Here is a 16551-nt window from a genome sequence, read left to right as displayed (position 1 = left end):
AAGTCAGGAAGCAAATTTTAATTTAATGCATCAGATTAATTGAACTGGGAGAGACTTCATAAAAAAACAGTGAAGGTCAAAGAAGGCAATGAAGATTTGGAGGAATTGCTTGAGAGTGTCCTGCAGTATTCAGCTTTATTCTCAGTGTCCAGGTTTTATCACCATGCTTTCCATCACCCTTTGTGTAATCTCTCCCCTACCGCAGCATTTTGGACAGGGTGTGGTGTTGACTTTTTATGGGAGAAAGGGCAGTAGTGGGAGGGGAAAATACAAAAAAGGAAAAACAGTTCTTTTCTTGTATCAGCTGTTAGTTCTGTGAATTAATACTTTTGCTGGTCTGAGCTAACTAATAGTTTTTCTTGGGGAGAAAATAATTTTTGGCCCAAAATCAAGCACAGTTTCAAATAAATGCAGTTTAGCAATTTATGAACAAATTTATGAAGCTATGAAAGATCAAATGGAGATTGGAATTTAGACCAGATTTAAGAGTCAAAGTTAGCAGAATACAGCCCATAGGATCTCAGGCCTTTGTAAACTCTACTGCAATGCCATTTCTACTGAAAGCAATTACATCCAGTAATGCCAGCAGCATCTTCTCTTGTGCAATGTGTTGGGTCAGAGATTTTTCTATTTTTCAGATGGTCCACTAGCAGTATTCTAAAACAGTTAGATTGAGATTTATTCAATAGAGTTCAAATGTAATTCTTGCTTTTGGCAGAATGATTACTTACAAGTAATTTACTATATATATTCAATTTTAAAATTAAAAACTCTTTAAGCTTATTATGCAGAATTTATTTAATGTGTTCTCTAGCTGGGTGGCACAGCATGGGAGGTGCTGAGCACTTGTGCTCTAACCCAGATATGCATGGGAGTGCAAACAGTCCTAGTGACTGGATTTCTGTTCTTACAATGATGTAGCAATAAACCTGACTTTTTTGAGCATATTCCCAAACATTTACCTACCACTAACTAGATGTATAAAACATCCCTCTAGTGAGAATCTTCTTCCATGTTTTCTGGAAGGTAACAAGACATCCATGCACTTGTCAAATGTCAAATTAAGCTGTGAAAACTCTATTGCCTTTTTTTTTTTTTTTTTTTTTTTTAAATACAGATTTGGCACTCACCTTCTGACTGAACTTTGTCTTTGACCCATGCAGCCACTTTCTTAACACTGGCTGAATCTCTCACATCTAGCAGCACTGTCTGAAGCTGCTTCGAGGTCACAGCTTCTAGCTCTTTGGCTCCTTTTTCAGTCAGACAGCTGGCAAAAACACGGAATCCCTTTTTATCAAAAATCTTTGCTGCCATATTTCCAAATCCTGTGTCACATCCTGTGATGAATATATATTTTCCAGTGAGATTTGTAACCTTCATCCTGTCTCTCACCCTCCAATGACACCACAGAGAGACAATGCCAAGAAGCAATATGTAGAAAAACATTTTTACTGAAGTCTTCTGGACCGTTCTCCTGAAATGAACACAAAACAAAACCAAACACCAAAGCTGCTAGTTTTTAAGGGATTTTTACTTGGTTGATTTTTTCTTTCTTTTTTTCTTGAGTTGGCTAACTGCAGCTATTCAGAGAAGCAGGTACAATTCAGAGCAAGAGTCTCCTTATGCTAAAGCAACAACAAAAAGAGCCTTCCTTTGGCAGAAATGAGAACTGCAGATACATTGTAATAAGGTTACAAAGAATAATGGGTATTAGGTTACTGCTGCTAGGTCAGTAATTTCTCATTGAACACAGGTGAAAGAAATGTTGACTATGAGAGTAGCAAAAACTAAATATTTGCATGCAACAGAAATGTCTGAACTTTGTGTCAGTTCATAGAAAATTAAAGAGCAAGATTAGGGCCAGCTGGCAACAAAAGGTCAATCCACATCAGCAGCACCCAGAACCTTTCTCATTACTGTGGATACCTAAGCAGTGCTAGCCAGGAAAAATTAGTTACTTTATTTTACTAAAACCTTTGGTTGTCAGTGCTGAACTGTCAAGAAAATGCTACTGCTTTGCCTCTTAATAAATAAATTCCCTCCTCATCCCCGAGCACGGGAGGGAGGCTGCAGGTTGGAGCTCTTCACCTGTCAGAAGCTCGGGTAATGTGACAGCATCAGTGCAGCAAAATATGTTTGGGAAGAACCTGCATATCTGGGATTATGCTCCAATTGACTTAATAGTAAATTTGTAAGTAACTATTGATGATGGATGGAATTCATCTTAGGGAAAACAATTCAGTTATATTTCTTCATGAATGCTTACGGCCCAGAAGACAGGACATACTTTATGCAATCAACTAAAAAAATAATTTTAGATGGATATAAAGGAGTACAGATAATTTTAGAGATTGCTTACAGACAATCCATCTCTGCAGAGAGCAAGATGCAATGAAGTTGCATGTGCTATGGCCAGATTCTCCTCTGGGAAAATGTAATTTGAAAGGAAATTACAAAACCGGGCATGTTTTTAAGCCTCGTAATAGGAACAGGAACGCTCTTTTTATTTTCTGCATGTAGATCTGCTTTCTGCTCTGACATGGGAGACTCAACAGATTTCCATTTTTACTGCAAGTCCCATGTATGCTCATGGTGCTTTTCTACGTAAATGCATATGCTGGTGAAATAGAGTCCCTTGTGCTGGCTGAAGTTACCCAGGGTGTTGCTTAAGTTGCAGTGCAGGGATGTGAGTTTTTGTTGCTTAACTTCCTCTGCAGCATCAGTAGTGAAGAAAGCATGAAGAACTATTAGGTAACTGTCCTCCCTGTGTAGTATTTCATGTTTCCTTTGTCTTGCCAAGGACATTTTTCTGCCAGCATATGTACGCACTCATAGCAGATTCAGTATAGCGGCTGGCTTTCCTTCTCCTGCAGCCCTTATCACAATTAACCTTCTCTTTATATTATCTCTCGCTCTGCCTGGAGTTGCCACCTTCTTTTGGCGAGCCAGGGCCAGGCTTGCTCCCAGGCGCTGTGTGGAGACTTGCCCTCCTTGGCAGGTGGGCCCCACTTCCTCAGCCGCACAGGCTGAGGTGGCAGCCGGGGAGGCAGAGATGGAGGAGGGTAGAGAGGAGCCCCCTCTAGAGAAAAAGGAGACAGAACTGTTTCATCAGGCCCCATGTCAGCTATAAATTAGATATAAGGTACAACTAGTAAATTAACATAAGCAAAATGGAGTTTTGGACTGATCTGTAATCTGGTCAAGAAATAAAAGGCAAAGCCCGATCAGCTCGGTTGAGGGAACAGGCCTGGTTTTGCCAGGCAGCAGGCGTGTGTGGGGCTTGGGTGACCACGGTTAATTTACTTCTGGTCCCTCTGATGTTCAATCAGTGGGTTGGTGGGGCTTTGTATCAAATTAATTAAGTGCTGAAATTACAAGGCTTTCAGTTAGAGTGCTTTGTACAATCTGTGTTTCCAGCTCCAGCCTCCCCAGGGGACCGACAGGTCCAGTGCCTGCCCACTGCAGCCCGGCTTCTGCCTCTGACTTTTTGTACCGGAGAACAATCAAAAAGGAAAATAACCAAAGGGTTCATGAGGAAAAAAGGTGTTTTTCTCTAGTTTCCGGGAGGGAGAGTGATAAGAGGCCCTCAGGAGCCCTGAAGACGAAGGTGTTTAAGTGGTGGCATTCCAGAGAGGTGAGGAAAGATGGGCGGGGCAACTGCCATCTTCTGACAAGAACGGGCGAGTGAGGGAGCTGAGTGCTCAGAGGACATTTTGTGAACGTTTTGCAGGGATGTTTCATAGATGAGGGGAATTACATCTGTGTATTATGGCAGGCACTCTCAGAGTTGTCTTTTTGAAAAACATAACTAAAATTAACACCTTGAGTCACTTAATTTTAGTATAAAAGTTACAGTTTGCATTTAAAATTTACAGTTTGGTTTTGTTTGGTTGTTTGTTTGTTTGTATGGTTTGGTTTTTAGAAGTGTTGTTGCTACCTCTGCTAAGCATTTTTATTTGCATAAGTGTTGAAATGGAGAAAAAAATCCTTATCAGCTACCAGACTTGCGTAGGATCAAAGGGGTAACTTCCTACTTCTGATATCTGCATCTTTCAGTTTGAAGAAATATAGTTTGGTTGCGAAAAAAAAGGAAATTTATTTCTTATAAGTAAACAGCTTTTTGCTTGCAACAAAAACTATAAAACACAGCCATCAAAAGAGGAAGTCTTGCTTTTAGGTGCAAAAAAGAGATTTCCATGTAGAACACTTGCTAAAGATCTCTGGAGAGGACAGTAACTTTTTCAAAAGTCATGCTGTGTTGAAGGAAATAACATACATGTGCACCTCAGGGATTTACATAATTCAGTTTTTAATAGTAATAATTACAAGTTAGTAAACTCAGTGTAAAATTCACTTTGTACCAAGTGGATACTAAGTCAAGTTTGTGTAACTGCTCTGGTGCTAAGAAAGAATGACGAGGCAGCACCTGGGTACTTGCCCAACTGTGCCCTGACCAGCTAGCTGTGTGTGTGTGTCCTGGCCTTTCCTGCAGCTTCTCACTCCTCCAGTTTCTGCTCTGATCACACTTCCACAGAAGACCTTGTTCTCTTCCAGCCCAATTTGTAGGTTTTGTCCCCTAGCTATCTTTATAACTGTGACAACTTTTTAAGGTGAATTTCATAAACAGTATTTAAGAAATGACATTACAAGAAAAGTTGTGGAAGTCATCTGCCTAAAAATTCAAGCTGCAAACTCTAATCTGCCTTATGTTAGGTGTCTCTTATCTTAAATAATACCAGAAGACAATTTTAACTTGCTTTTATTTGGAGTTCACTTTACTTTCATGCTATTTAGGTGAAAAAATTGTGATAGCATGCGGAGCATAAGAATGAAAAAATATTTTCAAAAACAGGGAGAAATACAGAGGCAAACAAAGTGTGTGGTTTTTTGTGTTTGTTTTGTGGGTTTTTTTTTGTTTGTTTTTTGTTTTCAAAGGACCAGAGGACAGGAAGAAAAAGCATCATGCAGAAACAGAAGTGAAGCACAATATTGAAATCTGCCTTACACTTCTGACACTGTGAGATGCTATCACTGTAAGTGGAACAATTAAGATAGTGAATATAATAAAGTGAAAAATCCAGTATCTGGCTTCTTGGCCCTGGAACCATTTTATGCTAGCTACAGAAAGAAATTTGGCTATGAATGGTTAAGAAATAAATTAATGAAGCATAGGAGCTATCTGCTCAATGCCTTCTGTCAGGTAAGAGAGTCCAGACAGCTGTACTTGCATACAGACTTCAGCAAAAAAACACAGAAACAAGCTGATCATCTGGAGTCTCAACCTGCAGTGACAGACTGTGTCAGTTCATTTGGTGGAAAACTGTGGCCACCTACTTCTCCATAGCTGTGTGCACTCAGTGTGAAATTTCTGGCTGTCATTAGGAAGCTTTGGCAGCATATTTTGATTGCTGTTTTCAGTACTAGGAATAAAGATCAATAGGTTATAGACTACAGTTTAGAGCTGAGGAGCCCTGTGCCAAAAGAGCATCTGGGATTTCATTTCTTACTGAGAAATTATCTGTATGGGAATAACTAAGATTCATTTTTATTCACTTATGCTTATGAACTTGTTGGAAAAAATCCAGAGAAAAGAGGATAAATTCATTTAGAGTGGTAATATGCTGGAATAAACAGCTACTTAGATTAAGGGAAGAAGCAGTTATTTCACTGCATTTGGCTAAATGAATTGTGACATTTTCTTTCAGTGCAAAAAGATATTAAAATGACATTAGCTGTAAGCAAATACTTTGTTTCAACTCAGGCCACAATTGAGAGGAATTATCCTGACAGTATTGCTCATCCTTCATGAACTAAATAGTATCTATAACCTACTAAAATTCAGAGATGTTGCCTGTGTCCCCTATAAGAATTCAGGAATTAGAGTATCTGTCCTCAGTCCCCTCGATTTACTAAAGTCCTGCTCTCAATTGCTTAATTCAGTGGCTCATTTTTCCACTACCTGCTGTAAAAGGGGAAGATGCCTCGGAGTGGGGCCAAAACTGAGTGCTGTACTTTCTCCACTTCTCTCTACAGACAGAGTTGTCAGTATAGATTAATTTTTATGGTGCATGTCATAAAGTCACATCAACATTTCTTAATCTTCAGGACTTTTTGTAAGGCTGAGTTGAGAGAAATGGAGATTTAGATGGGAAAAGAGCCCTTCAAAAGGTTGGAGTACTCTGCATTCTCAGCTCAAATTAATCTCTGCCTTAATCTGCTTCAGTAACAGTGGGAAACTGGCTCTCTGCAAACGTTTTGAATGCTTAGATGGGCAAAGTCTTTAAGTGAAAAGGCTGAAGTAATTTGTGTAAAGGTAAAACAATATTTTATATAGTTATATATATATTTATATATTTTATATAGTTTATATATATTCACTTTTGTGCATGAGGCTTTTTCATGAAATATTTGACAGCACAGAAGACTTGAAAAGAGCTGACAGTCACTAACATTAAGGCATTGCATGTCTATCCTGTCCTATCACCAGGGCTCTCTAGTGAGAACTGATCGTAGAGAGGAACTAAACAATGGTTGCGATTTCCTTCCAAACTTTGTGGTGAAATTGGCTGAGGCCATAGCATTGTCCTCACCAATGTCCCGCATTGAAAAATCAATGGAGGGCTTGTCTCCAACAAGAATTTACTACTATTCAGGACCTTCCGGGTTTTAAAATCTTAATTTAAAGAAAGAATGGTAAAATATGAGGAGTCATGGTGAGAGGGACAAGCTATGGGTTAGAAAACCAATCTTTTCTGCAAGGTTTTAATCTGAATTTAGCTTAATCTCTTAACCAATTTTCATACAATTATCCATATTATATTTTCATATTATTCAACTGACGTTGCTTTTTACTGCAGGGGCAGTAGTGTACAGTGAATTATTGTATGGCTAATAAAGTAATTCTCTACTAATGCTGATAAAATAATGCTATAATAATCTTGTCCTGTACACTCATGGTAAGCTTTTTTTTTCCCCAGGTAAGTCTGGTGTCCTCGTGTATGTATAATTGCTTTCCAAGTGACCTGACTATGTTGTGAGATTACATTAGTCAAATTAAAACTCTCCATTAGATGTCAATGAACTTTAACCATTGTGGCCATGCGGTTATTGACCCAGGTGCAGATAGCTAATGCCCAATTTAAAGATTCAGTTCTGACAAATAGGTTAGAATAATGAAAAAGTGATGGGAAGTGGTTGGGTACTTCACTGACTGATTGAACAGGATCCTGGCAGTTTGTTCTGTGATACATGATTTTTCACAGCTAAGGGTGAGTAAAAAATCTCTCTTGTTTAATGTTTCAGAGTTAACTGATGAAACCTCCTGAACTGAGAGTTACCTGTATTTTTCCTTCAGAACAATTTAAACTAAATGCTAACTTCTCTTTGCACAGTTAGGTTTTTTGTTTGTTTGTTGGTGTTTTGTGGTATTTTGTTTGTTTGCATGCTTTATTGAATGGGACTATTTGAAGAACAAGACATTCAAGTTCTATTTTGAAGCAAAATGTCTTTCTGCCTGCATGTTATCATCAATATCTGAGGAACCTAGTTTTAAAGGAAAGAGGAGGATAGTGCTTTCAGAAGTTCCCCCCAACTTATGTTAAATAAAGATAAGATTTGAAAAAGATTTGAAAGAACTTTGGATCAGGTCCTAACCATTCTAGAGGATATATTCCTCTGTTACCATTTTCCAAGAATTACTTGTTTAAATCTGGATTATGAGTTCCTTAAAGATTTTTGTTTATCAAAAATCCAGCAGCCATAACTTAACTGGTGAGAGTAAAAGCCTGTTTCACTTTAATGCTGTTTCTGAGGTATTCTCTGCTCCTAGTTTTAATTTTACACATAGGGGGGTATATAGGATGATCTAATGCCTTCTGTTACCTCTGTTTTCTATTACCTACATAATTTTTTAATGCAGACATCAGCAACAGTATTTTTCAAGGTGTTGTAAGTGATTTGCAATTGAACTTTCAGACCCTGAGGAAGGTTATTTTAATAATCTAATACAGCATGCTAATCTGCTATACTAATTTGTTTAGGTCAGCTAATGAATGATGCCTGCTGGTCAGGATAGTATTTGGATAGTATTTGATGTGTTGAGCTTTAGAAAATACAGGAAAAACATGTTCCTTTTAAAAAATGTGGGACAGTCACAATTTTGTTGGAGAAATGATGTAATTCCAGAAAGTTTAGCTCTAGCAAGTGTTTTTAATCCTTATTCAAGTCTATCAGTCTATTGGTTTGTGTTTGGGTTTTCCCCTCTACTTTTCTATTATTTAAAACTGCTTGAGCATGCAGGTTTTAAAAAATCAGTTGCAAAGTACATTTCATAGTGTTAAAACACAGTGTCAGGACAAGTACTGAAATGAGACTTCCCAGCATGATTTATGGTTTATACTTCTGTATTGTTGGAAAGTATTTTAAAGCTCTGAGAATGTGTGTGTAAATACCACCATTAAAGTTAGATTTATTTTGATAATGGAACAGGTAGGAAGATGGCTTTTTTACTCCAGCAGAACATATTTTCATAATCCAGGTGACCTTTCCAATTGTACTAACTTCAGTGTAAAATCAGCAGTTTGCCTGTTACCTCAGCTTGCTTTATACAGTTCCATTATTTGTGTGCTAAACAGTACAAAGGAATCAGTACTAGATCTAGAAGCAAATGATGGCTTCATATTTAAAGCTAAATTGCTGGTAAGATTGCCATTGTGGTAACTATGTTTTGCAGAAGAAAACATGAGCGTTTGGTTGAGTTGGTGTATTGTGGGTATTATTTCTTCAGCCAATGATGCTTTAACCATTTGAGCAAAAAAATGGAAAAGCTTTAACAAAGATACAAACATTGTGATTTGATAATTTTTCTCATGCTTATGGCTTTCTTAGAAATTGATTAATCTGTGAGGCTTTGTGTCCTTCCAGAAAACATGCTTAAGGTAAAAAAACTGGCCACCCTTAGTCCAATTGTGTATTTTAAGTTGTGTTGTCCTTACACTCGTGGTTTTGTGAAGGCTCCCCTGGCTCCCCAGTCTGTGCTACCACTGTCAAACTTCTTTGTAAATAGAGCAGAAATCCTGTGGATGTCCAGCTCCAACCTCAATTGAATTGACATTAAATAAAAAAAATAGTCTTGAGAATGTGATTACAGACAAAACTGCCAAAAATTAGCTTGCTGGAAAACTTTTATTTTTTAAAGAAACTTCTGGAACTTCAGGATTATTTGAACAGTTTTTGGAGATCTTCTGTTTGAGACTTATTTCAATCATCCAGACACAGCAAAGGGCAGGAGGGAGGGAGAGTAATATCTCTGTGCTTTCTTTGAAGAAGTGAGGGATTATTTTTTTTCCCATTTGGGGGAAATTTTTATGCTCATCTTCAGTGAAAACATAATTTCAAGGGACTTAAAGCTGCCATGAATATATACTTGTTCTTTTTGGGGCACTACAGTTATTTACATATAAACTGAATAATGTCATCTGGAAACAAAGCCCTTGTTAAATCCTCTCCCAAATGTTTGATGCAAATCCAGCTTAAATGAAATTTAATGATTTGTTAGTAGGTCTCATGTGAAACAGTGATAGGTATATGAAATTTCACTTTCTGCTCAGAAGCAGGTGTTACATGCTTTCTCTGTTATATAAAAGAGCAGAAAGAGAACTTGAAAATGTGCACATGATAGAGACTTTTAATTTGTTCAGCCCAATTTGTCATCTGTCTCAGAGAATGAAAAAAATATTATTAAGCTTGTAATTTTTTTTAACTGTGCGTGGGGATGAATTACAAGCTCTTGTGATTTTATATTGTAAGTGATTAGTCCTGGCCAAGCATTTTGCTATTGCAGGGGTGATTTGGCTTTACATATTTACTTAAGGAGAGAATTTGGGTAAAAATTTAGAGGGTCACAGAATATGAGTGGGGCAGAATTTATTGACCAGCAGGATAGATAAATTGTCTCTGATCATCAGAAGCTTTCAAGCAAGAAAAACTACATTCATAGAGTAGCAGTGAACCAATGCCCAAAGGAATGGATGTACTGAATGAGAGGTCTGTCTTGCTTCTGGTATAACCCAGTAATGTGGATAATGATGTAGATTACACAATGGAGAATACCCTCATTAAATTTGATCATGACACAAAGGGAGGACAAACTGCAGATATGCTGAAGAACTGGAGTAGAAGTCAAAATCCTCTTAACTGGTTTGCATAAACAGGAATATTATCTGTAAAACATGAAATAATCCTTCTTCTTTGTTGAGTGTTGGTAAGACTGGTGCTGTAGAGCTGCTATGCACTGATCACTTCAAAGGATGTCCTAGAAGCTGGAGGAGACCAGTGGAAATTATCAGAGGTATAGGAAATGTATTGTACTAAGGAAAATTGAATTAGTTGCTTCCTTCATCTCAGGATGTGAGGGAAAGAGGAGGAAGATGTCTTAGTATTATACAAATAAATATGGCCTACTTACAAAGTGAAAAGGAATTACTATGTTCCATATCCTTTGTGGATTGCACAAGAAGGAAGGAGTTTAAATTACGACATGTAAAATTCAGATGAGATATTAGATATTTTAGCAATAAGGCTAGTGAAGCACTGAATACGTGGGGAGTTATTCAGGCTTTTCTGGCATCAGTTAAAATGATACAAGAATAATCAAACTTTGCCTTGGAAGCTTAGAGTGAATCAAGAGACTTTGGTCTTTCCAGCCTGACTTACTGATGATTCAGTGACAATCTGTGGAAACGTGTAATTTACACAGAAGACTTAATGTGTTTTTTATGTTGTGTAGGATGTTAAACCTTTATCTGAATGTGTGGTAATATGTTTCAAATGAAAGGTTGTTAGAGGTTTATACTGCAGTATAAACATACAAATGTTGATGTTTAATGTCTGGAATGAGGTATTGTAACTATTCTTTGGGGTACATTGTGTTAAACAAAGGTGCGGATGAGATGACTTTGGTTATGAAAGGACATGTTTTGTGCTTCTGCAGCACTTTTCCCCAGATGCCATCTCAGGTGCCAGGCCTGCCCAGCCAAAACTAGCACTGCCAGTGGATTTTGCCTCACAAAAGTGCTGTTTTAACAAAAAGTGTTAAATTTGTATCCTTATTTCTTCTCATGTATGGTATCTGCTCAGCATGTCAATGTGACTACTTAGGAATAAAGCTGTCCAGAGGAGCATGTTTGCCAGGTAACTTGTCCCAGCTGAAAGCTGTGGGAGTGCAGATGGTGTTGGTGATGCTGCAGATGCTATTGTGGCCCTGGGGTCCCCCTCCTGTCATCTCTTTTGTCCCCAGTTTGTCCCCTTGTCATGGTCCCACTAACTGCTGCCAACTGGGATGGGACAAGGCAGGGGCAGGTCTCCTGCCTGCTGCTCCCTCATAACTAAGGCAGGATCTGTCATATTAATATCTCAGTCTATAACCTACAGATATCACCTGCACAAAAGAGGCAGTGGATTTTAATACAACTATTAATGGGAACAAGGCTGTTTGTGGTGGGCTGTAAAGCTCTGTGATGCAGCCCTGGCTCGAGACAGGAGGCACTGAAGCCTCTCAGAGGCCTCTCAGCTTCTCTGAGCCTTTTTTTCTTCTCTGTAGTTATGCTGTTTCTGGGACATCTATTCTGTTGTAACTTGTGCTGTAATCAGTGGCATTACCCTCAGATAATGAGGGCAAAACTAAGGCAAGCAGGAATTTAATGTTTGTGAACATACAACAAGATTACAAGCATATGCTGATACTCTTCTCCCCCTCTCCCCGTCTTCTTTTCAGGACTTCTGATTTAAGTAACTAATCATCATGTCTGATCCTGTTGTTCTGCGTAGCATCAAGAAATTGGGAGAGGACAACTATGCTTTTGACTTGGATGGAAAATGTAAGAATGTTCATCAGTCAGCTTCTTATTTTATATAGCATGTAAAATAGGTGGCAGGTGGCCTAAGTGGAACAAATTATTCTACAGAATACAAAGCAAATGGTCTGTGGAATAAATAGAGTTATGTGGTACCTGCTGTTATGGGTATGCTGCCTGCAAAACAACTTTTCTATAAAACCTACATATAACAATCCCTAATCATGGACAATCTTCACTTGCTTCATCATAAAAATAGGATTTCTCAGGTCAGCTCTGAAAAAACACAGTTTGAGGAGGAGAGATGCTTTCATATCTTGGGTTCTTTTTTTTCCCTTTTAATTCATCAGATGTATTATTAGAACAATCAAGCTGGATGATGATAACAACTATGCAGTTTTATTTAATTTGGAATACTTTATGACAGATTGCTTCCAGAAAGCTGGAGACTCATGTTGAAAGACAGTACTCTCTCCTAGAACCATTTTTCATCAATAAAAGAAATCGCTGCAAAACATACTATACTGAGTTACAGTGAATTTATTTTCCCCTGCCTAGACAACAGGGCAGGTTTTAGGCAGTCCAGCTTCAGACTCTTTGTTCCATGGTAACTTTTTGTTAAAACTTGTGGCATGCAATAAAATTCTTCACATAATCATGTATATAATGAAATTTCAGATGCCCATCAAGCTTTTTCAAAACCTTTTCAAGCCTCTCTCCTTGCCCTGTAATAGTGCACTGTCCCAGTTATAACTTGATCTGTGTGGTCTGTTGTTATTTTAAAAACTTAATAGTTGCTAATTTATGCTAAGTCTGTATTAAAAGAGTCTTTGCTTTTTACTATCCCTGAATAACAGAACAGAATTTATTAAAGTAAACTCATTGTTATTCCAATAGACTCATTGTTAGCTAAAGACACATAAGGTTTTCATATTAAGCCCAAAAAGGACATGTAATCACCTATTCCCTCAGTCTCAAACTCAGACCAATTCCATCTAACATTATTACCTTGAGAATGCTAAACGCTGGAGACAGTGGGAAAGCTTTCTTCCATTGGGTAGAAAAAAGCAAAAATCGTGGTTGCAGTGATTTCTTTGCTTCTTCTCTGAACTGTGATGCAAAGTTGCTGTGTGAGACAGGGCTGTGCATGCTCAGTATTGTGTCACTGGATGTGACGACCAGAAGGCACTGCTTGAAAAGCAAACCATGGTTCTGAACCCGATTCTGAGTGGCCAGCTGCACTGTAAACAAGCAAAGTGCCTTTGCCCAGTGGCCTTAGATTAGCCAAACTTTGCTGTATACATAAAGCTAGCTCTTTATTAATTGTCATCTTGGAGTGATGTACAGGAAATATTTTCTACATCAGCCCTTAAAGTGGCAGTTCTTTGGGGCCCCTGAAAAACAAGCTTGATGTCTTTAACAACATCTCTTGAAAGGGAGCTAAATCCAGACCTGTTCTGGGGACTAAGGAGTTGCCCTACAGCATAATTGTATCTCATAGTATAATTTAATTTCTATAAGATATGGTTCCTTAGAGAGTATCCCAAGAATAGACATCAGTGTGTCAACTTTATCGTATACTACAGGGGCACGGCTCCCTCTCTTCCACAGGATTTGCAGTCTCTTAATTGTTGGAAGGCAACAGTGAAGACCTACCACTCTATGGATTGTCAGTAGAGTAGTATTCCATGATGAGATAGCATCCAAGAGAACTAGCTGAAAACTAGCAAACTGTTTGCAAGGAAGAATAGTTAATATTTGGCAACAATCCTGAATAATGTATTATTCAGTATATATGTATTCATGTATGTAATGTATTCAGTATGTATTTAGTGAAAGCCATTTGGTCACATGGGAGACTGAAAACTTGAGACTACTTCTTCAAAAGAAAGCAGGCATAAATTGCTATGAGCTTACCAAGGAATTTTTGGATCCATGTCAGTTCTTGTCCCTGGCTAGATGTATCAGTGGGAATAAGTTTCTTGTAACTCAGGAATAGTTAGGTTCCATGTGGCTTATGTTTCACATGTCTACAGAAGATTACGTATTTAACAATAATTATTAACTAGTCTGTGCTTTTATTTTCCCTAACAGATAACAGCTTCAAGAAAACAGAGTAAGTCATGTACACAAACGGAACAATCGGTATTTCTAGGAATACTCAAAGAAGTTAGTGTCATCAGATCAAATGGATGCATTTATAGAATATTTGGTATTTAATTAAAAGCTGTTTTCTAGGAGTTTAACTGCTGACACAGGTAGACCAAAAGGTAGAAACCTTTAAAAATATGGAGTAACTGTAGCAAAATATGGTCTGTCTTCTGAAATTTTTTTTTATATTCAAATTTAGCTTTCTTCAGTTCTTGTAATTTGAGAAATTATTTTTTCAGGAATTTTAATCAATCTTGATTAATTTCTTTTAAAGCTTAACTGTGAGACTTTAAAGTCAAAGGAATTATTAGCTCACATCATTTGAGCTCAGATACCAAGATTTAAACATAGAATTCTAGATTGTTAATAGCTGAAATTACTTAGAGACCTTGACTTTCAGCTATTGTCTCAGATTTGAATGGATTTAAGAGCCCTCCCTTTGTAGATCTTGAGACAATTGTGTAGCAGACTGGATATCCTAATAGATACTGTAGTTTTTGCCAGCTCTTTCTGGCACAGTGTACACAGTCTGAGAACCACTCCTAGAATGAGGAAGCAAAAGCATCTCTTAATTTTTATCTTTGTCAGGTTCCCCATCTCAGAAGGCACCAGCTCAGAATTTGACGTCTATTATGGTCCTTGCATATATCTTGAACCCAAGTTCTGTTGAATTTTCACATATAACACACATATGAATCTTCCTTCAGGCTTTCTAGGATCTGGCTTCTGAATATTGTTCACGACAAATATAGCTTGAATTCATTAGTTTCATTAAAAAAAGAAAACCAAATTAAAAATCCTTACTCATTCATTACTGAATGTACACAGCTGATGATTACTTGCTATAGTATGGATCACATGCATAATGGTGCGACTAGTCCTTGAGATTTAACTGATCATACTGAATGGCAACACATAATGTGAGCCCTGAAAAAACGCCTGTGTGGTAGCGTGAAAGACTCTACTACCACTGTGGCCATATGAATATGTAATAGGTAATATAAGAGGGAAGGGGAACAGGACCTTTCTCTGTCTTAAAGAAAGGAGTAGAAAACAATTTGGATGGTAGGTTTTTCTCTAACTGACCTCCAAGAATGCACAGTCCACATTACAGCAACACTGTTCTGAGGAGCTGCTTATGAAACAAAGCACAGATCTTCAGATCATTTTAAACAAACCTCTGTTCGACTGTCTGTCTAAAATTTAAACAAACCATCAAATCGCTGGTTCTTTCTAAAAGAAACAGCTTGTCTCTGAAAACTCTGAGCAAAAGATATCAAAAATGTAATTTCTGAGAAGTAATGAGAATAAAATAATTAATGTAAAATCTTTTATCTTCTTTTTTTTAGGAATTTCTATACAAATGAAGAACCTTCTATAGAGAAGAAAAGTAAAAAGTGAGTTAAGTTCAATCTTGTTTGCTATCTTTGCATATAAAAAAAATATGTACTAAAATATGAGTTTGTAATTTTATATTTTATGTTCTTGAAGGTCATTGGAAAAGAAAGAAAACAGTATTCGTGTGGGCTTCTTTCAGCTGGTAATAAAAGCAATGGCTATAAATATTTGATATGCACTGTCATATAATAAGTGTCATGACATAAGATGAATAAGTGACAATAATCTATATAGTTGTTTGGGGGAATAGCTGCAACTAAGCCAAACTTTTTGGGATTAAACCATTTGGCATGAATTTTGCCGTTAAAGTCAATGGGAAATTAATAGAACCCTTTGTCATTTTGTCAGCTACGTATCAATTATGGATACTTGTGTCATCATTGCCTATTAAAGACATTATATTGAACCTGCAAGTAGATAAGGGGAAAAGAGTTAAGATGAACAGCAGGGATGTAGGTGACCTTGGTTCATTCTTATTTCTGCTGAAAATTTGCCGTGTGGCAGATAATTTAGCCCCTTTGAAATTGTTCCATGAGTATTAGAAGATTTGGTAACTATAGAAACTTGGGAATGCACAATACTGTAAGGTATGTCCAGCCTTTGATGGGTCTTGAAATCCCTCCCATAGGGTGCATCTAAATTTTTAAATTAATATGGTAGAGAGATGTCCAACCCAGCAGTACTGGGATGGTGCAGTTACATCCATATGGCTTGTATTCTACCTGGCTAAGTATCTCAGTTCCTAATTGGGTGGAGAGAACTGCTGTCCATACAGAGGGCTATGTCTGCCAAGCAGAGAGGTTTGAGTTCTGTGGCCTGTTTTGCACAGATGTTTAGTCCCTAAAGTTCAGCTGATAGAGACAGTATGTTTGCGTAAGATGTGCTGAGAGATTAGATATCACATATCTATGCCTTTTCTGTGTGCATGTTTTTTTATTGTTGGTTTTTTGTTGTTTTTTTTTAAACTCAAGGGAATTCTTATGCTCCTTATGAGCAAGGTTTTTCAAACAGTGGTAGCGTTACAGTTTTCTTTTTCTTTTTAATTTTTTTTTGTAAAAAGACCTTTTATTTATTTCTTTTTCATGTTAACTGGCTTGTTTTTCCCTTTGTCTTCTCTCTGCCCTAATGTTCCTTTTCTGTATGTGGTCCA

The 16551-nt window shown here is 37.5% G+C and overlaps 2 protein-coding genes across 7 annotated transcripts in view; one reads left to right on the top strand and one right to left on the bottom strand.

Moving 5' to 3' along the window:
* Nucleotides 1-1446, bottom strand: part of DHRS9 (dehydrogenase/reductase (SDR family) member 9) — a 4172-nt gene extending 2726 nt beyond the window's left edge. The window contains exon 1 of the mRNA XM_009996129.1: nt 1131-1446. Within this exon, the coding sequence (XP_009994431.1) occupies nt 1131-1446 (316 nt within the window). The remainder of the gene's footprint in view (nt 1-1130) is intronic.
* Nucleotides 1447-11800: 10354 nt separating this feature from the next.
* ABCB11 (ATP-binding cassette, sub-family B (MDR/TAP), member 11) overlaps nt 11801-16551 on the top strand; it is a 36458-nt gene continuing 31707 nt past the window's right edge. For 5 of the 6 annotated variants that reach the window (XM_009996127.1, XM_009996128.1, XM_009996126.1 and 2 more), the window contains exons 1-3: nt 11801-11884; nt 13569-13585; nt 15495-15543. In XM_009996127.1, the coding sequence (XP_009994429.1) occupies nt 11801-11884; nt 13569-13585; nt 15495-15543 (150 nt within the window). Of the gene's footprint in view, nt 11885-13568; nt 13586-13946; nt 13969-15352; nt 15401-15494; nt 15544-16551 lie in introns of all 6 variants that reach the window. The other variant, XM_009996122.1, reaches the window with a different exon arrangement.

Source organism: Chaetura pelagica, unplaced genomic scaffold (assembly GCF_000747805.2).
Source record: "Chaetura pelagica isolate M959 unplaced genomic scaffold, ChaPel_1.0 scaffold3, whole genome shotgun sequence".
In the NCBI taxonomy this organism is placed as follows: domain Eukaryota; kingdom Metazoa; phylum Chordata; class Aves; order Apodiformes; family Apodidae; genus Chaetura; species Chaetura pelagica.
Note: the sequence above shows the minus strand (reverse complement) of the source record. Positions and strands in the feature narration are given on the sequence as shown.